Genomic DNA, 21,440 nt, shown 5'->3' with positions numbered 1-21,440 from the left:
TACCCCAACATTGGGAACATTTGTCCTGCACCTAGCTTGTCCAGTCCTTTTATAATTTTATACGTCTCTACAAGATCCCCATCTCATCCTTCTAAACGCCAGTGAATGTAAGCCCAGTCTTTCCAATCTTTCCTCCTATGAAACATATAATCTTTCCTCTTATAGAAACATATAAAATTCTTAAGGGGTTGGAGAGGCTAGATGCGGGAAGATTGTTCCCGATGTTGGGGGAGTCCAGAACCAGGGGTCACAGCTTAAGGATAAGAGGGAAGTCTTTTAGGACCGAGATGAGAAAACATTTCTTGACACAGAGAGTGGTGAGTCTGTGGAATTCTCTGCCACAGAAGGTAGTTGAGGCCAGTTCATTGGGTATATTTAAGAGGGAGTTAGATGTGGCCCTTGTGGCTAAAGGGATCAGGGGGTATGGAGAGAAGGCAGGTACAGGTTACTGAGCTGGATGATCAGCCATGATCATATTGAATGGCGGTGCAGGCTCGAAGGGCCGAATGGCCTACTCCTGCACCTATTTTCTATGTTTCTATGTTTCTATGACAGTCCCTCCATCCCAGGGATTAATCTCGTGAACCTACTCTTCGGAAACCTGCGTATAACTCCCATCAGGGTCTTTGTACCTTTCCAGTTTCTTCGCGCTTTCTCTCAATTGTTCTCTCAATGACTTAAGTCACCTCAAAAGCTCGGGCGCATGTTTAGAAACGATAACATTTTAAATGAAAATGTCCTTTATTTCACTCTCGGAAAGAATCACACTTCCACTTGCACCATCCAAACACACAAGCATTCTTTCATTGAGCAATTGACAAAATATTTCCTTTTGGCTTCAGACGTGTGACAGGGTCAGGCTTTGCAGCATTTAGTTCTTTGGAATAAATAATATGCACTCTATTGCCCTGTGTTTCAGGCTGAGAAATATGATACCCTGTAATAAAAAAAAATCTGACCGTCAGAAATTCCATAGAGAACCACAGCTCTGGTGTCTCTGGCTTCGATTACTTACATGGACTAACTGCTCCTGTGTGTCAAATTCTCGTGTGCACCCTTCCCAGTGGCAGTTTGTTTCATAAATGACTTCTGGCTCTTGCTTGCTTTCATCTTTATCCACCTCCTCTTTGACCAGCGTCATTCCTTCCGGCTGTTCCTGTTACAGAGAAATCCACTTGTCAATCCACTCATGCCCGAATTGTTTAGTTTAGAGATACAGTGCGGAAACAGGCCCTTCAGCCCACCGGGTCCGCGCCGACCAGCGATCCCCGCATATCAACAATATCCGACACACACTAGCGACAATTTTAAAAAAAAACATTTACCAAGCCAATTAACCTACATACCTGTACGTCTTTGGAGTGTGGGAGGAAACCGAAGATCTCAGAGAAAACCCACGCAGGTCACGGGGGGAACGTACAAACTCCGTACAGACGGCGCCCGTAGTCAGGATCGAACCCGGGTCTCCGGGCGTTGCATTCGCTGTAAGGCAGCAACTCTACCGCTGCGCCACCATGCCGCCCAGAGCAGTTGTTTTTTTTAGATTTTTAGAGATACAGCACGGAAACAGGCCCTTCGGCCCACCGAGTCTGCGCCGCCCAGCGATCCCCGCACATTAACACTATCCTACACACACTAGGGACAATTTTTACATTTAACCAGTCAATTAACCTACATACCTGTACGTCTTTGGAGTGTGGGAGGAAACCGAAGATCTCGGAGAAAACCCACGCAGGTCACGGGGAGAACGTACAAACTCCGTACAGACGGCGCCCGTAGTCAGGATCGAACCTGAGTCTCCGGCGCTGCATTCGCTGTAAGGCAGCAACTCTACCGCTGCGCCACCGTGCCGCTCAGCATTCTAGGCTCTTGACCACAACTCATAGGGCCCCGTGTACCTGAATGGCTTACAGATAGGTAATGTGTACAAAGAAACTGCAGATGCTGGTTTAAACCGAAGATAAGACACGAAAAGCTGGAATAACTCTGTGGGTCAGATCGCATCTCTGGAGAAAAGGAATAGGTGACATTTCAGTTCGAGACCCTTCTTCAGACTGAGAGTCGGGGGGGAAAGGGAAACGAGAGATATACTCTGAATAGTTCAGTGTTGGGGATTGAAGTGCACAAGATGATGTGCAATGGTGGGATTTGGAGGTAGGTCTGTCAATCTCCACTCAAGAGCATTGAGCAGAAACTGCAGCTTAACATTCCAGTATTATGCTGAGAGAACACTGCGATATCAACACAGCCATTTTTCAAATAAGTTGTCCAACTGAGGCCGGTAGATCTTGTATGTCGGCATGGAAGATCGCAGGAGACAAGCCAAAGTGTAGCAGCCTTCTCTTCAGGGTCATGACTGATATTTATACCTTCAGATAAATTAGAAACTATGATCTTCTCATTCCTTTATCATGCTTATGAAATGCTGATGTGTGCAATTGGACTCCATACTTCCACATTACAATACATAGTGGGCGGCACCGTGGCCTTACAGCGAATGCAGCGCCGGAGACTCAGGTTCGATCCTGACTACGGGTGCTGTACTGTATGGAGTTTGTACGTTCTCCCCGTGACCTGCGTGGGTTTTCTCCGAGATCTTCGGTTTCCTCCCACACTCCAAAGACGTACAGGTTTGTAGGTTAATTGGCTGGGCAAATGTAAAAATTGTCCCTAGTGTGTGTAGGATAGTGTTAGTGTGTGGGGATCGCTGGGCGGCGCGGACCCGGTGGGCCGAAAGGGCCTGTTTCTGCGCTGTACCTCTAAAAATAAAAAGTTTAAAATAAAATAGTGACTGACATTTAAACTAAAATGTCTTACAAACTTAGTTGAGTTTTTTGAGGAGGTGATGGAGAAAGTTGATGAGGCTAGGGCAGTGGATATTTTCTAATGTTTTCGTAAAGCATTTGACAAGGCCCCAATCCAGAAGATTAAGGCTCATGAGACCCCTGGGGACTTGGTAGATTGGATTCAACAAAGGCTTGGCCATAGGAGACAGAGGGGAGAAGGAGGGTCTGAAGAGCCCATCAGTCTGAAGAAGGGTCTCGACCCGAAACGTCACCCATTCCTTCTCTCCTGAGATGCTGCCTGCCTGACCTGCTGAGTTACTCCAGCATTTTGCGAAATAAATACCTTGGACCATCCTTGATTGGGCTTTGCTGGCTTTACCTTGCAATAAACGTCATTCCCTAATCATGTATCAATACACTGTAAATTGCTCGATTGTAATCGTGTATTGTCTTTCTGCTGACTGGATAGCACGCAACAAAAGCTTTTCGCTGTACCTCGTAACACGTGACAGTAAACGAAACTGAAACATCAACAGGCATTGAATGGAGGGATTATAAACCATGTGCAAACACACAGTATCAGCTTAAATGGAATCATGAATCGCACAGACTTGTGTGTGAAGGGTTTATTCCTGTGTTCTAATAACTTCTAATAGAATTGTAAAGCACTTTAGGACATACTACAGTACAGAAATGTTTTATATGAACCTATTTTTTTTCCAAGAACTGATCACATTTTAATTGGTCCTTTTTTTTTTAACTCACAAAGAAAACACCTCTTTGCCCTATTTGCCTTTGTTTATGAAAGGCATAACGATAGGTGTAAAATTTAGACCTTCCAGCTGAGTGTACAAATGGTTGTGCAGATCAATGGCTTTATTGTGAAAGCTCCAAGTCGCCCCGAATAATCAAAGTGTTCCATCCTTTACAAACATCCACCGTTGATTTAGTCCGTGTCAGAAAGGCTCAAAAATCACTTGACGTGCTAAGCATACCTTAACAGGAACTGCAGAGCTTGGCATCAAAAGCTGATAAGACTGATGAGAAACTACTAAAAGTGGAGAAAGAATAGAAACTAGTGGTGAATTCTGAAGAAGGGTCTCGACCCGAAACGTCACCCATTCCTTCTCTCCCGAGATGCTGCCTGCCTGACCTGCTGAGTTACTCCAGCATTTTGTGAATAAAAACCTTCGATTTGTACCAGCGTCTGCAGTTATCTTCTTATAGAAACTAGTGGTGTCATTCATAGGAATGAAGGTATGTACGCACTTCAAACTTGGATTTAATATTATGGGAGCTCGCTTGTAAATTCGTGTTTCCACATGTTGGGTGTTTGCTGTCCAAGGATGGGCCGTACTTGATTATTTTAATTTTAATTTTGAATAATTATTTTTGCTTTGAAAAAGAGATCGCAGGAGGTTGGTTGTTTACAGAATCAGCCAAAATTTCTGAAAGTGAGAAAGCCGTTCTAAAAATAAGTGCATGCCCATTGTATTCAGGAGCTAATAATTGTCCACTTTTATATAAAGCTCCTTAACACACCTTATGGAGGTGTATGAAATCATGAGAGGAATAGATCGGGTAGATGCACAGAGTCTCTTGCCCAGAGAATTGGCCTCCACTGCCTTCTGAGGCAGAGAATTCCACAGATTCACAACTCTCTGACTGAAAAAGTTTTTCCTCATCTCAGTTCTAAATGGCCTACCCCTTATTCTTAAACTGTGGCCCCTTGTTCTGGACTCCCCCAACATTGGGAACATGTTTCCTGCCTCCGACGTGTCCAACCCCTTAATAATCTTATACGTTTCGATAAGATCTCCTCTCAGCCTTCTAAATTCCAGTGTGTACAAGCCTAGTCACTCCAGTCTTTCAACATATGATAGTCCCGCCTTTCCGGGAATTAACCTAGTGAAGGGGAAAAGATTCAATAGGAATCTGAGGGATAAATGTTTCACACAAAGGTGCGGTGGGTGTATGGAACGAGCTGCCAGAGGAGGTAGTTGAGGCAGGGACTATCCCAACGTTTAAGAAACAGTTAGACAGGTAGATGGACAGGACAGGTTTGGAGGGATATGGGTCAGGTGGGACTAGTATAGCTGGGACATGTTGGCTCCTTGACCTACAGATGCTCCTTGACCTACGATGTTTCGACTTTACGATCGTGCAAAAGCGATACACATTCAGTAGAAATGTGAATTTTGATCTTCTCCCGGGCTAGCGGTATGCGATACGATACTCTCACGTGACGCTGGGCAACGGCAGCGAGCCGCAGCTCCCAGCCAGCCGCGCCATCACGAGTGTAAACAACCCATACATCTGCAGTGCGCTGTGTTGCCAGCATTGTTTGGATACAGTGTCGGCCAATGTAAGTGTTCTGTGCACGTGTAAGTTAGGCTAGGCTAGGCTAAGATGGGCCTAGGTAGGTCAGGTGGCTATGATGTTCGGTAGGTATTAAATGCATTTTCGACTTACGATATTTTTGATTTACGATGGGGTTTATCGGAATGTAACCCCATCGTAAGTCGAGGAGCATCTGTACTATATTTAATCGCCTTCCTATAAAAGGAAAGCAAGCAAGGACAAAAAAAAAAAAGTTTCTGTAATTGGTTCCTGAGCACTCTTGGTGGAGGCAGCATGTGTTATAGACTGCATCTGCTACGAGAAGGAGCGGGGGCTGGTTACATAGAAACATAGAAAATAGGTGTAGGAGGAGGCCATTCGGCCCTTCGAGCCAGCACTGCCATTCATTGCGATCATGGCTGATCATCCACAATCAATAACCCGTGCCTGCCTTCTCCCCACATCCCTTGATTCCACTAGCCCCTAGAGCTCTATCTAACTCTCTCTTAAATCCATTCAGTGATTTGGCCTCCACTGCCCTCTGTGGCAGAGAATTCCACAAATTCACAACTCTGTGGGTGAAAAAGTTCCTTCTCACCTCAGTTTTAAATGGCCTCCCCTTTATTCTAAGACTGTGGCCCCTGGTTCTGGGCTCCCCCAACATTGGGAACATTTTTCCTCCATCTAGCTTGTCCAGTCCTTTTATAATTTTATGCGTCTCTATAAGATCCCCTCTCTTCCTTCTGAACTCCAGTGAATACAAGCCTAGTCTTTTCAATCTTTCCGCATATGTCAGTCCCGCCATCCCAGGGATCAATCTCGTGAACCTACGCTGCACTGCCTCAATTACAAGGATGTCCTTCCTCAAATTAGGAGACCAAAACTGTAGACAATACTACAGATGTGGTCTCACCAGGGCCCGGTACAACTGCAGAAGAACTAATGAAGTTGTGGTTGTACCTGCTCACTCCCACCACCTGGGCTCGGCAGTTCTTCATCAGCTTTGATCCGTGAGCGCTTATTTTGCATTGGATCACCCGTGCTGCTGACTGCAGACTCACTCGTCGGCTTACTCTAGAAAGATGAAAGAAATTCCAAACATGATTGATGATAACATAAGCAGTATTTCAAAGATCGGAATATACTGAACGACCAAAGGTGGACGCAAAAAGCCTGAGTAGCACAGAGCGCCAGACAGCACCTCTGGAGAAAAGGAATAGGTGATGCTTTGGGTCGAGACCGTTCTTCAGTCTCGATGCATATAAGATTATTAAGGGATTAGACACGTTAGAGGCAGCAAACATGTTCCCAATGTTGAGGGAGTCCAGAACCAGGGGACACAGTTTAAGAATAAGGGGTAGGCCATTTAGAACGGAGACGAGGAAAAACTTTTTCAGTCAGCGAGTTGTGAATCTGTGGAATTATCTGCCTCAGAAGGCAGTGGAGGCCAATTCTCTGAATGCATTCAAGAGAGACCTAGATAGAGCTCTTAAGGATAGCGGAGATAGGGGGTATGGGGAGAAGGCAGGAACGGGTACTGATTGAGAATGATCAGCCACGATCACATTGAATGGCGGTGCTGGCTCGAAGGGCCGAATGGCCTCCTCCTGCACCTGTTGTCTATTGTCTATTGTATGGGGAGAAGGCAGGAACGGGGTACTGATTGAGAATGATCAGCCATGATCACATTGAATGGTGGTGCTGGCTCGAAGGGCCGAATGGCCTGCTCCTGCACCTATTGTCTATTGACCTGAAACGTCACCTTTTCCTTTCCTCCAGAGATGCTGTCTGACCCGCTGAGTTACTCCGGCATTTTGTGTCTATCTTTGGTTTAAAGCAGCATCTGCAGTTCCTTCCTACACGCTTGCACTGAGCAGCAATATTGATTCAAATTCCCTATCCAGAATTGAGTGGTCAATGCATCACACAATAATTACACGGGACTCCCAATTAATCAGCAGCTGCTTCACCAGCTTACAGTTTAACAGCGTGCTGTTTCAAAGGCTTAAAAGCCCCCCCCCACCCCTCTAGCGAGCCTCCAGGCAATACAGGAAGAGTATAGATGGAGTACGCCAACAGTAGTAAGAATAGAGTAACAGGGTATTAACTACAGTTCCAATGCCATCTTCTTCTTCTTGCGTTTGAGGCAGCAGGAGTTATGTAATGCCCTCCAGGCGCTGTAGTCAGTGCAATGTGCTGTTGTCGAGGGCCGTGAGGTCTACCCCTCCACCAGGGGGACGGAGGACAGCGCAGTCGAAAATGCCGTGCTGCGCTGTTTGCCGGTCTGCTCCACACACGCAGGCTGCTGATGGACGCAACCCCCAACGATGCACGTTGGCGTTGAACCGGCCGACCCCTGTGCGGAGCCGGTTCAGGGCGACCCACTCTTTGCGGGGCGTGTCCGAGCCGGGTTGGGCTGTGGTGTTCGGTGCGACAGTGAATTGAGGAGGTGGCGATGTCTGTTCCCAGCTGGTTCTCCGTGCTCCTATTATGTTGAAACCGGAGCCACAGAGGGTCGCTGCATGACGGGAGAAAGGGTGACGAGATGACAGGCGTTGAGGTCCCAGTTGCTGTGAATCCTGGGCGAGGTGGTGCAAAGGATGTTTGCCGTCCGATGGGGCCTTGCACACCAGCCTGTGAGTGGCAATACAGTTCCAATGCCATTAGAGCACATGAGAGAAAAATATGATGTCAACGTGTAGTGCAAGGAGACTACATTATGTGCAGTGAGGTGCAGTCCCTCTCTTCCCCTCCCCCTTCTTCCTGTCTCCACCTATATCCTTCCTTTGTCCCGCCCCCCCCTGACATCAGTCCGAAGAAGGGTCTCGACCCGAAACGTCACCCATTCCTTCTCTCCTGAGATGCTGCCTGACCTGCTGAGTTACTCCAGCATTTTGAGAATAAACACCTTGGGTAGATGTTGAGATATTCTCCCTAGTGGGAGCATCACAAGCAGGTGAACAAGGTGCAAAATAAAGGGTTTGTCGTTTGAAACCGATATGCATTGAAATTTCTTCTTAGAGGATGGTGAATCTCTGCAATTCTCTGCCACTGAGATAATATTTAAGGTAAGATAGATAAATAGTTGAAAGACTGAAGGTTCTGGGCAACTGGCACAAAAGGAGTTAGGTGCAGCATAGATCACGAGAACCATCTTGAAAGGTGGGACATGTTTGGGCAGACTGCTAGTTGACTCCTGCTCATATTTTCTTGTGTTCTTGTATTCTGATGAGTCCAATTAAAAGTTGATTAAATCTTACAATCTCCCGGAATCTGATTAGCAGCACCATAGCGGTCCCAGACAGGTTTATAGTGCAGAAAATATGCCTGCAAAGCCCTGCACATGGGAATGTGTAGATTTAACCACTGAAAAGAAGCAAGTGCTTGAGAAGCACGGTAGCGCAGCGGTAGAGTTGCTGCTTTACAGCGAATGCAGCGCCGGAGACTCAGGTTCGATCCTGACTACGGGTGCTGCACTGTAAGGAGTTTGTACGTTCTCCCCGTGACCTGCGTGGGTTTTCTCCGAGATCTTCGGTTTCCTCCCACACTCCAAAGACGTACAGGTTTGTAGGTTAATTGGCTGGGTAAATGTAAAAATTGTCCCTAGTGGGTGTAGGATAGTGTTAATGTACGGGGATCGCTGGGCGGCACGGACTTGGAGGGCCGAAAAGGCCTGTTTCCGGCTGTATATATATGATATGATATGATATGATAAGTTAGAAAAAAGGTACATTTGTAAATCAATTCTGAAATAACATTAAAACATAAACACAATGCAATGTATTTGCCGTTTTTCTGTGTTTTACGTTGTCCTATAGACAGGGGATTCTGTGGCATCGGGTTTTTTTTTGAGGAGGCGACAAAGGAGAATGATGAAGGTAGGGCAGTGGATGTCGTGGTCAGGGTTTTGACAACGTCCCTCGTGGTTAGGCCGACCCAGATGATTCACGATATACATTAATGACTTAGACGAAGGGATTAAAAGTACCATTAGCAAATTTGCAGATGATACTAAGTTGGGGGGTAGTGTGAATTGTGAGGAAGATGCAATAAGGCTGCAGGGTGACTTGGACAGGTTGTGTGAGTGGCGGATACATGGCAGATGCAGTTTAATGTAGATAAGTGTGAGGTTATTCACTTTGGAAGTAAGAATAGAAAGGCAGATTATTATCTGAATGGTGTCAAGTTAGGAGGAGGGGGAGTTCAACGAGATCTGGGTGTCCTAGTGCATCAGTCAATGAAAGGAAGCATGCAGGTACAGCAGGCAGTGAAGAAAGCCAATGGAATGTTGGCCTTCGTAACAAGAGGAGTTGAGTATAGGAGCAAAGAGGTCCTTCTACAGTTGTACCGGGCCCTGGTGAGACCGCACCTCGAGTACTGTGTGCAGTTTTGGTCTCCAAATTTGAGGAAGGATATTCTTGCTATGGAGGGCGTGCAGCGTAGGTTCACTAGGTTAATTCCCGGAATGGCGGGACTGTCGTATGTTGAAAGGCTGGAGCGATTGGGCTTGTATACACTGGAATTTAGAAGGATGAGGGGGGATCTTATTGAAACATATAAGATAATTAGGGGATTGGACACATTAGAGGCAGATAACATGTTCCCAATGTTGGGGGAGTCCAGAACAAGGGGCCACAGTTTAAGAATAAGGGGTAGGCCATTTAGAACGGAGATGAGGAAGAACTTTTTCAGTCAGAGGGTGGTGAAGTTGTGGAATTCTCTGCCTCAGAAGGCAGTGGAGGCCAGTTCGTTGGATGCTTTCAAGAGAGAGCTGGATAGAGCTCTTAAGGATAGCGGAGTGAGGGGATATGGGGAGAAGGCAGGAACGGGGTACTGATTGAGAGTGATCAGCCATGATCGCATTGAATGGCGGTGCTGGCTCGAAGGGCTGAATGGCCTACTCCTGCACCTATTGTCTATTGTCTATTGTCTATTGTCTATTGTCTATGACTTGATCGTATGGATTCAGAACTGGCTTATTCAGTGAAGACAGGGAATTGTGGTGGGAGGTAGATATTCACAGACCTCTGCTGTTTGTGATGTGTATAAAATGTAGATGGTTGGCGAGTAAGTTTGTTGGCAACACCAAAATCGGAGGAGTTGCAGACAATGAGGAATGCTGCCAGAAGACACAGGGGGAATCATATCAGCTGCATAATGGCTGGAGAAATGGCAGATGGAACTTGAACCGAGCAAGTCTGAGGTGTTGCTCTTTGGGAGGTTGAATAGACAATAGACAATAGGTGCAGAAGGAGGCCATTCGGCCCTTCGAGCCAGCACCACCATTCAATGTGATCATAGCTGATCATTCTCAATCAGTACCCCATTCCTGCCTTCTCCCCATACCCCCTGACTCCGCTATCCTTAAGAGCTCTATCTAGCTCTCTCTTGAATACATTCAGAGACTTGGCCTCCACTGCCTTCTGAGGCAGTGAATTCCACAGATTCACAACTCTCTGACTGAAAAAGATTTTCCTCATCTCCGTTCCAAATGGCCTACCCCTTATTCTTAAACTGTGGCCCCTGGTTCTGGACTCCCCCAACATTGGGAACATGTTTCCTGCCTCTAACGTGTCCAACCCCTTAATAATCTTACGTTTCGATCAGATCCCCTCTCATCCTTCTAAATTCCAGTGTGTACAAGCCTAGTCGCTCCAGTCTTTCAACATAAATGTAATGGAAAGTAAGGAGTTGATGGCAAAACCCTTAACAGCATTGATGTGCAGAGGGTTCTTGGAGTCCAAGTTCATAGATCACTGAAGGTGGCCGCACCAGTGGGGTAAAGAAAGCAAATTGTTTGTTGCCTTCATTGCTGGGGGGCATTGAATATAAGAGTCAGGAAGTCATGGTGCAGCTCCATAGGACTTTGGTCAGACTGCATGGGTGCTACATTACAGGACAGATGAGGAGGGTTTGAAGAGGGTGCAGAGGAGGTTTACCAGAATGCTGCCAGGATTAGGGGGTTTCACCTGCAGGAAAAGGTTGGATAGACTTGGATTGTTTTCTCTGGAATGTCAGAGGTTGAGGGGAGACTTGATAGAAGTATTTAAAATGATGAAAGGCATAGATAGGGTAGACAGTCAGAACCTTTTTCCCCAAGGTGGAACTGTCCAACACTAGAGGGGATAGTTATAAAGGTGAGAGGGGGAGAGTTTAATGGAGATGTGTAGAGCAAAAGGAGGGGGGGGCTGAAATGCATTGTCCATGGTAGTGGAGGCAGATAAGACAGTGGTGTTTAGGAGGCTTTTAGATAGGCATACTGTAGAGACAATATTATTGTATGGGTGTGAGGTGTGGACTCTCACTCGAGCACTGTCCAAGTCTCTCGATGGTGTCTACACCCGAATGCTCAGAACAGTTCAAAATGTCAGTTGGAGGGACTACACCACCAAGGCCCAGCTCTACGGGGAGATTCCACCTCTGACCGAGAAGATCAGGTGGAGAAGGACGAGGCTCGCCGGTCATTGCCACCGCCGCCCAGAAACACCGGCAAACAAGGTTGTGGTGTGGGAGCCCGCCCATGGAAGACGGAACCCGGGACCACCAAACAAGACCACGTTGAAGACGTTGATGGAAGACGCAAAATGTAGAGACAAAAGAGGAGTTGGCCAGCTGTGTGGAGGACAGAGATGTGTGGGGCGTCCGTCACCGTGCCCGTCGGAAACCAGCACCACGGCGTCGCTAATGTTCTCGACGATTTAATTAATTTTTTAAAATTAATTAATATAGAAGTGCAGGGAAGAGAGGGATATGGCAGGAAGATGAGATCAGTTTAAATTGGCATCATGTTCAGCACAAACACTGTGGGCCGAAGGGCCCATTCCTGTGCCACACTCTTCTATGTACCATGGTTTTGAATTGCCCAGGACTCTGTATTACCCATGAATGTTTCTCTCTGAAGAATATCCATTACAGTTATATTACCGTCTTTCTGATTGATTTTACTTTTCATTTTTTCATGTCACATGAGCAGAATTAGGCCGTTCAGCCCATCGAGTCTATTCTGACATTCAGCCATCAGTCTGAAGAAGGGTCTCGACCCGAAACGTCACCCATTCCTTCTCTCCTGAGATGCTGCCTGACCTGCTGAGTTACTCCAGCATTTTGTGAATAAATACCTTCGATTTGTACCAGCAGCTGCAGTTATTGCCTTATTCAATCATAGTTGCTCTATCTTTCCCTCTCAACCCCATTCTTCTGCCTTCTCACCACAACTTTTGACACCCTTACTAATTAAGAACCTATCAATCTCCGCTTTAAAAATATTGTCGTCTGTGGTAAGGTATTCCACAGATTCACCACCCTCTGACGAAAAAACGCCTCCTCATCTCCTTCTAAAGATATGTCCTCTTATTCTGACGCTATGCCCTCTGGTCCTAGACTCTCCTACTAGTGGAATCATCCTCTCAACATCCACTCTATCCAGGCATTCCATTAGTCAGTAAGTTTCAATGAGATCCCCCCCTCAACAATACACAATAGACAATAGGTGCAGGAGGAGGCCATTCGAGCCAGCACCGCCAATGTGATCATGGCTGATCATTCACAATCAGTACCCCGTTCCTGCCTTCTCCCCATATCCATTGACTCCGCTATCTTTTAAGAGCTCTATCTAGCTCTCTCTTGAAAGCATCCAGAGAATTGGCCTCCATTGCCTTCTGAGGCAGAGAATTCCACAGATTCACAACTCTCTGACTGAAAAAGTTTTTCCTCATCTCCGTTCGAAATGGCCTACCCCTTATTCTTAAAACTGTGGCCCCTGGTTCTGGACTCCCCCAACATTGGGAACATGTTGTCCCCTCCTCCTTCCCAGATCTCCCTCTATCTTCCGGTCTCCACCTACATCCGTCCTTTGTCCCGCCCACCCTGACATCAGTCTGAGGAAGGGTCTCGACCCGAAACGTCACCCATTCCTTCTCTCCCGAGATGCTGCCCGACCTGCTGAGTTACTCCAGCACTTTGTGAATAAATACCTTCGATTGGGAACATGTTTCCTGCCTCAAATGTGTCCAATCCCTTAATAATCTTATATGATCCCTTCTCATCCTTCTAAATTCCAGAGTGTGCAAGCCCAGTCGCTCCAGTCTTTCATCCTTGTAAACTGCAACGAGTCCACGCATTCATTGTATTCTGTTGTCTCTTACCTGAGCAGATTCGGAAGGACAGGAGGTGATCTGCGCAGAGGCTAGTACGGTCGGCAGGCCCGGCACGTGGCGCTGTGGAATGAACGTTGGAGCAGGATGCATGAGAGGAGGACTGTGGCCAAAGGCTGAACCCAGAGACTGCTGACGGCTCATGATCTGATGGTGCATCTGTTGGATGGCGACCGGCGTGGCAGGATAAGGAAAGCTGAGAGCGGGACTGAGTGAAAGCAAGATGCAGACGAGTATTACCAGACTGACACGATGGAAGAACAAAGAAAACATTTCTCTCTGTACGTTAAAACACTTCTGATGTTCTCAATGTATATTTGGAAGAATTCACATAAACTTTTAAATAGAATGCCAATTTGCAAGGATTTTTTTTTTTAGATTTAGATTTAGAGATACAGAGCGGAAACAGGCCCTTCGGCCCACCGGGTCCGTGCCGCCCAGCGATCCCCACACACTAACACTATCCTACACCCACTAGGGACAATTTTTACATTTGCCCAGTCAATTAACCTACATACGGCACGGTAGCGCAGCGGTAGAGTTGCTGCTTTACAGCGAATGCAGCGCCGGAGACTCAGGTTCGATCATATGTATGTATGTATATATACAGCCGGAAACAGGCCTTTTCGGCCCTCCAAGTCCATGCCGCCCAGCAATCCCCGTACAGTAACACTATCCTACACCCACTAGGGACAATTTTTACATTTTACCCAGCCAATTAACCTACATACCTGTACGTCTTTGGAGTGTGGGAGGAAACCGAAGATCTCGGAGAAAACCCACGCAGGTCACGGGGAGAACGTACAAACTCCTTACAGTGCAGCACCCGTAGTCAGAATCGAACCTGACTACACTGTAAGGAGTTTTGTACGTTCTCCCCGTGACCTGCGTGGGTTTTCTCCGAGATCTTCGGTTTCCTCCCACACTCCAAAGACGTACAGGTATGTAGGTTAATTGGCTGAGTAAATGTAAAAATTGTCCCTAGTGGGTGTAGGATAGTGTTAGTGTGCGGGGATCGCTGGGTGGCACGGACTTGGAGGGCCGAAAAGGCCTGTTTCCGGCTGTATATATATGATATGATATGATATGATACCTGTACGTCTTTGGAGTGTGGGAGGAAACCGAAGATCTCGGAGAAAACCCACGCAGGTCACGGGGAGAACGTACAAACTCCGTACAGACGGCGCCCGTAGACAGGATCGAACCTGAGTCTCCGGCGCTGCATTCGCTGTAAGGCAGCAACTCTACCGCTGCGCCACCGTGCCGCCCATTATTAAACCAAAAAATATAGCACAATATTATCCAATTTCACATTAGGAATGTTGTTCTTTGCACCAAAACAAATTGGCCAGCCAATTCAAAGTAACTGTGTAATCTTTGAAAAGCGGGATTTTTGTTTACACATTCAATGGCTAATCGGACCATTTGACTTATGCATCTTGGAATGAAGTGGAGACTGCCAGCACAAACCAAACGCTGATAATAGAGACTGCGGATTCTGGAATCTGCAACCGCAAACAGAATGCTTGGAAAAACACAGCAGATCGTAACATCTGTGGAGGCAAAATGGTGTAAGTCTATGTTTTGAGTGGAGACCAAAAGAGGGAAAGATAGCCAATATGTAGCAGTACAAAAAGATGGATGTAGAGACTGGTCGGCGATAGGTAAAACCAGATGGGAAGGAGATTTGGGGACAATGGAAGCAGAAGGAGAGGGAATGAGAAGGGTGAACAAAAGTACAATAAACCAGACAGACAGACAGACAGACAGAGAGACAGAGAGAGAGAGAGAGAGAGAGAGAGAGAGAGAGAGAGAGAGAGAGAGAGAGAGAGAGAGAGAGAGAGAGAGAGAGAGAGAGAGAGAGAGAGAGAGAGAGAGAGAGATGAGAGAGAGAGAGAGAGAGAGAAGAGAGAGAGAGAGAGAGAGAGAGAGAGAGAGAGAGAGAGAGATGAGAGAAGAGAGAGAGAGAGAGAGAGAGAGAGAGAGATGAGGAGGAGAGAGAGAGAGAGAGAGAGAGAAAGATAGACAGACATACAGACAGACTGATACAGACAGACAGGCAGGCAGACAGACAGTTTATTGCCACATGTATTATGATGGCACAATATACGGTTCACAAAAGAGTCACCACAGGCGCAAAGTTACAACGTACCCCTAAATATTGTTGGGGCCTTTGGGTGAATGTGCACTGAGGCTGGGGGTTATCAGAAATTGGAAAATTCAATATTCCTCCCTTTGGATTGGATGAGCTGCCCAAGTAGAGTAGGAGATGTCATTGTTCCAGTTTGCATTTGGTCTTTCCATAGCAATGTAGAATATCATACAGGCAGGTTGGTGTGGGAGTGGAGAGAAGAGTTAAAGAGCAACTGGAAGCTGTATATGGCTGCTGGGGACAGAGAGAAGGTGCTCTATAAAACGATTGTTTAGACTACACTTGTTTCACCAAGACAGGGAAAGCTGATTGTCACCTGATCTCATAAGGACTTCGAAAATTCCCAATGTAACAACTGTCACGAACAATATTGATGATTACAAGTGCAAACTATTAAATGTTAATTTGCTTTTTTTTTATTCCACCAAAACTGTTTCACTTGAGGCATAAGCTTAAAATGTAAGCTGACTCGTTAGTGCAGTAACACGCATGATGCACCATTGCAGTTGTTATCCCTTCGGTGAGATTTTAAATCAAGGCCCTCTCTGCCGATCGGGAGGGTGGGGTCGTCTCCCTGCCGGTTTGCTCCTGGGCCTGGCCAAGATGGCCATTCGTGGGTCTAGGCAGCGGGCGGTCGATGGTCGAACAGAGTCGGCTGCCTGCCCCTCTTCCGGGCCTATGTCTGTGCTCGCGTGACCCTGGAGAGGGAACACATGGTGTCCACGGGGACACTAGAGGCCTTCGTAAACGCTGGTCGCCACAGGGCGGGGTCGAGGCTATTGTAAATAGAGATTGCACCATTGTACTGTAATGATTGATTGATTGATGTATTGTGACCATTGAGTGTTTATTTACTTTTTGGCACACTGTATTATGTATGTGTTGAATAAAGTCCTTGGAATTCCACAGCATCTGTGGAACTCTCTGCCTCAGAAGGCAGTGGAGGCCAATTCTCTGAATGCGTTCAAGAGAGAGCTAGGTAGAGCTCTTAAGGATAGCGGAGTCAGGGGGTATGGGGAGAAGGCAGGAACGGGGTACTGATTGTGAATGATCAGCCATGATCACATTGAATGGTGGTGCTGGCTCGAAGGGCGAATGCCTACTCCTGCACTTATTGTATATTGTCTATTGAATGGAAAAAAAAGGGAGAGGGAGGGAGGGAGGGAGAGAGAGGGAGTGAGGGAGAGAGGGAGGGAGGAAAAGAGAGAGAGAGAGAGAGAGAGAAGGAGGGAGGGAGGGAGAGAGGGAGGGAGAGAGACAATAGACAATAGACAATAGGTGCAGGAGTAGCCATTCAGCCCTTCGAGCCAGCACCACCATTCAATGCGATCATGGCTGATCACTCTCAATCAGTACCCCGTTCCTGCCTTCTCCCCATACCCCCTCACTCAGCTATCCTTAAGAGCTCTATCCAGCTCTCTCTTGAAAGCATCCAACGAACTGGCCTCCACTGCCTTCTGAGGCAGAGAATTCCACACCTTCACCACTCTCTGACTGAAAAAGTTCTTCCTCAGAGAGAGAGAGAGGGAGGGAGGGGAGGGAGGGAGGGAGGGAGGGAGGAGGGAGAGAGGGAGGGAGGGAGAGAGGGAGGGAGGGAGAGAGGGAGAGAGAGAGAGAGAGAGAGAGAGAGAGAGAGAGAGAGAGAGAGAGAGAGAGAGAGAGAGAGAGGAGAGAGAGAGAGAGAGAGAGAAAACATGTGTGCTTATTGGAATTTACAATTACATATGTACACACGGATGTGCATGGATTGCAGTGATCAAATCCCAATTAAAAACTGAAACTCCATTATGAAGTCATGGAAATTAACCATCAAAAGAGCAACAAAATTAAACCTTTTTTTTCCCATTAAAAAAAAATTGCCAAGATTATACAACATTTACTGGAGGCTAATTAGGATATTTGTCAAACTCCGCTCTGCCAAAACTTAGCAACTGCAGGGCAGAAAGGAGAGCTGATTTAATGCCAGTGGAGTACACTATTGCCCATATATTCATATTTCATTTTCCATTTAATGTGGTACATTTCAATGCTGGCATGAACTAAGTCTTTCCATATGTCTCAAGATCTTATTACAAAGAGAGAAAAAAATCAATCAGTTCAATCTGTTGTGAGCTTCATGGTTGTCATATCACTCATTCACTTGTGAAGACAGAAAGCTTAGACCATACAAAGTGTCACCTACAGAATTTCCATCAGACTTGTTTAGTTAACGGAATTGATGGATTAACCTCTCCGCTGTGAAACTGCCTAAATTGGTGATCAATGAGTTTCAATGATGGACTATTCCACTGGGAAGGATTTTTTCTCCCCCTCCTTGAATTAAATGTCATTAAATGTCTATTAAAGCACATTACACATGCTAATACCTGTCATCACTCCATTTACTCAACAGTACTCTCAGACCATTGTTAGGCTATGCTGTGGCCTACTTAATGCTTATATTAGTTGTCAAAACCAGTTAGCACGACATAATATCGCAATCCTATCCCTCCCTGCCGTGTATCCACTTACAAAACCATACCCATTCCAACCCTGAGCACTCACACAAGACATTACTTAATAATGACAATCTTTTGGATCATCTCAAATTGAGTCATTTAAAATTCTCAGAATTTAGGTTCTAACTTTAATATTTTTAAAGATGTAGGACTTAAGTAAAGGCCACGAGTAATACATAGAAACATAGAAAATAGGTGCAGGAGTAGGCCATTCGGCCCTTCGAGCCTGCACCGCCATTCAATATGATCATGGCTGATTATCCAACTCAGTATCCCGTACCTGCCTTCTCTCCATACCTCCTGATCCCTTTAGCCACAAGGGCCACATCTAACTCCCTCTTAAATATAGCCAATGAACTGGCCTCAACTACCTTCTGTGGCAGAGAATTCCACAGATTCACCACTCTCTGTGTGAAAAAAAAACGTTCTCATCTCGGTCCTAAAAGACTTCCCCCTTATCCTTAAACTGTGAATACTTGTTCTGGACTTCTCCAACATTGGGAACAATCTTCCTGCATCTAGCCTGTCCAACCCCTTAAGAATTTTGTAAGTTTCTATAAGATCCCCCCCTCAATCTTCTAAATTCCAGCGAGTACAAACCGAGTCTATCCAGTCTTTCTTCATATGAAAGTCCCGCCATCCCAGGAATCAATCTGGTGAACCTTCTCTGTACTCCCTCTATGGCAAGAATGTCTTTCCTCAGATTAGGAGACCAAAACTGTACGCAATACTCCAGGTGTGGTCTTACCAAAGCCCTGTACAACTGCAGCAGAACCTCCCTGCTCCTATATTCAAATCCCCTCGCTATGAAAGCCAACATACCATTCGCTTTCTTCACTGCCTGCTGCACCTGCATGCCTACTTTCAATGACTGGTGTACCACGACACCCAGGTCTTGTTGCATCTCCCCTTCTCCTAATCGGCCACCATTCAGATAATAGTCTGCTTTCCTGTTCTTGCCACCAAAGTGGATAACCTCACATTTATCCACATTATACTGCATCTGCCATGCATTTGCCCACTCACCTAACCTATCCAAGTCACGTTGCAGCCTCCTAGCATCCTCCTCACAGCTAACACTGCCCCCCAGCTTCGTGTTATCCGCAAACTTGGAGATGTTGCATTCAATTCCCTCGTCCAAATCATTAATATATATTGTAAATAGCTGGGGTCCCAGCACTGAGCCTTGCGGTACCCCACTAGTCACTGCCTGCCATTCTGCAAAGGACCCGTTTATTCCTACTCTTTGCTTCCTGTCTGCCAGCCAGTTCTCTATCCACATCAATACTGAACCCACAATACTGTGTGCTTTAAGTTTGCATACCAATCTCTTATGTGGGACCTTGTCGAAAGCCTTCTGGAAGTCCAGATATAACACATCGACTGGTTCTCCCTTATCCTCGAAAAATTCTATAAGATTCGTCAGACATGATTTACCTTTCATAAATCCATGCTGACTTTGTCCAATGATTTCACCACTTTCCAAATGTGCTGCTATCCCATCTTTAATAACTGACTCTAGCATTTTCCCCATTACTGATGTTAGACTAACTGGTCTATAATTCCCCGTTTTCTCTCTCCCTCCCTTTTTGAAAAGTGGGGTTTCATTAGCTACCCTCCAATCCGCAGGAACTACTCCAGAATCCAAAGAGTTTTGAAAAATTATCACTAATGCAATCCACTATTTCTGGGGCTACCTCCTTAAGCACTCTGGGATGCAGCCTATCTGGCCCTGGGGATTTATCGGCCTTTAATCCATTCAATTTACCTAACACCACTTCCCGACTAACCTGGATTTCACTCAGTTCCTCCCTCTCATTTGACCCCCGGTCCCCTGCTATTTCCGGCAGACGGTTTATGTCTTCCTTAGTGAAGACAGAACCAAAGTAGTTATTCAATTGGTCCGCCATGTCCTTGTTCCCCATGATCAATTCACCTGTTTCTGACTGCAAGGGACCTACATTTGTTTTAACTAATCTTTTTCCTCTTCACATATCTATAAAAGCTTTTGCAGTCAGTTTTTATGTTCCCTGCCAGTTTTCTTTCATAATCTATTTTCCCTTTCCTAATTAAGCCCTTTGTCCTCCTCTGCTGGACTCTGAATTTCTCCCAGTCCTCTGGTAGGCTGCTTTTTTCTTGCTAATTTGTACGCTTCATCTTTTGTTTTGATACTATTCCTAATCTCCCTTGTTAGCCACGGATGCACTACCTTCCCTGATTTATTCTTTTGTGCCAAACCGGGATGAACAATTGTTGTAGTTTATCCATGCGGTCTTAAATGCCTTCCATTGCATATCCACCGTCAACCCTTTAAGAATCAATTGCCAGTCTATCTTGGCCAATTCACGTCTCATGCAAAGTTACCTTTCCTTAAGTTCAGAACCATTGTTTCTGAATTAACTAAGTCACTCTCCATCCTAATGAAGAACTCAACCATATTATGGTCACTCTTGCCCAAGGGGCCACGCACATCAAGACTGCTAACTTACCCTTCCTCATTACTCAATACCCAGTCTAGAATAGCCTGCTCTCTCGTTGGTTCCTCTACATGTTGGTTTAGAAAACTATCCCGCATACATTCCAAGAAATCCTCTTCCTCAGCACCTCTGCCAATTTGATTCACCCAATCTATATGTAGATTGAAGTCACCCATTATAACTGTTTTACCTTTGTTGCACGCATTTCTAATTTCCTGTTTGATGCCATCCCCAACTCTATTACTACTGTTAGGTGGCCTGTACACAACTCCCACTAGCGTTTTCTGCCCCTTTTAAAGCTTGGACCGCTGCTCTTTAGTTTCTTGAGCTGAAATGTAACTATCGTTTAACTTACGTCTGATCTAATATAGTCAAATTTAACAGGTCAAAAAAACGTAACCACGAAAACGGTTCAATTGGCATGACATATCTGTGGACATCTTCACAGGGCATTGCATCAGGGTGGCTGGAAGCATCATCCAGGATGCCTGCTACACTGGCCATTCCTTTTTCTCGCTTCTACTGCATGGGAGAAGATACAGGAGCTTGAAAGCTTGGAATGCAGACTTGAGAACAGCTTCCACCCACAGTTGGCTAACACCCGAACCAATTATCTTTTTCACACCCCATTCCAAGAGGTGCATGCTGGGTAATCTTAAATTTTATCTCTACCTCTTTGGCCATTCTGTGTTATTGTATGTTAATATTCTGTTGGACTACTCAATATTTGAGGATGTAACTAGGAAAATAGACAAGGGAGAGCCAGTGGATATAGTGTACCTGGACTTTCAGAAAGCATTTGATAAGGTCCCACATAGGAGATTAGTGGGCAAAATTAGAGCACATGGTATTGGGGGTAGGGTACTGACATGGATAGAAAATTGGTTGGCAGATAGGAAACAAAGAGTAGGGATTAACGGGTCCCTTTCAGAATGGCAAGCAATGATTAGTGGGGTACCGCAAGGCTTGGTGCTGGGACCGCAGCTATTTACAATATACATTAATGACTTAGATGAAGGGATTAAAAGTAACAT

At 45.9% G+C, this 21,440-nt stretch overlaps 1 protein-coding gene across 2 annotated transcripts in view; it reads right to left on the bottom strand.

Annotated features, from left to right (window-relative positions):
* LOC144592950 (transcriptional activator GLI3-like) overlaps positions 1–21,440 on the bottom strand; it is a 341,472-nt gene that overhangs the window by 56,962 nt on the left and 263,070 nt on the right. The window contains exons 8-10 of one of the 2 annotated variants that reach the window (XM_078398314.1): positions 13,271–13,487; positions 6,087–6,200; positions 1,016–1,156 (exon numbers count right to left, since the gene is read on the bottom strand). In XM_078398314.1, the coding sequence (XP_078254440.1) occupies positions 1,016–1,156; positions 6,087–6,200; positions 13,271–13,487 (472 nt within the window). The remainder of the gene's footprint in view (positions 1–1,015; positions 1,157–6,086; positions 6,201–13,270; positions 13,488–21,440) is intronic. The other variant, XM_078398315.1, reaches the window with a different exon arrangement.

The sequence above is a fragment of the Rhinoraja longicauda genome, chromosome 4 (genome assembly GCF_053455715.1).
Source record: "Rhinoraja longicauda isolate Sanriku21f chromosome 4, sRhiLon1.1, whole genome shotgun sequence".
Lineage (NCBI taxonomy): Eukaryota > Metazoa > Chordata > Chondrichthyes > Rajiformes > Arhynchobatidae > Rhinoraja > Rhinoraja longicauda.
This window is presented reverse-complemented; position numbering and strand designations above follow the sequence as displayed.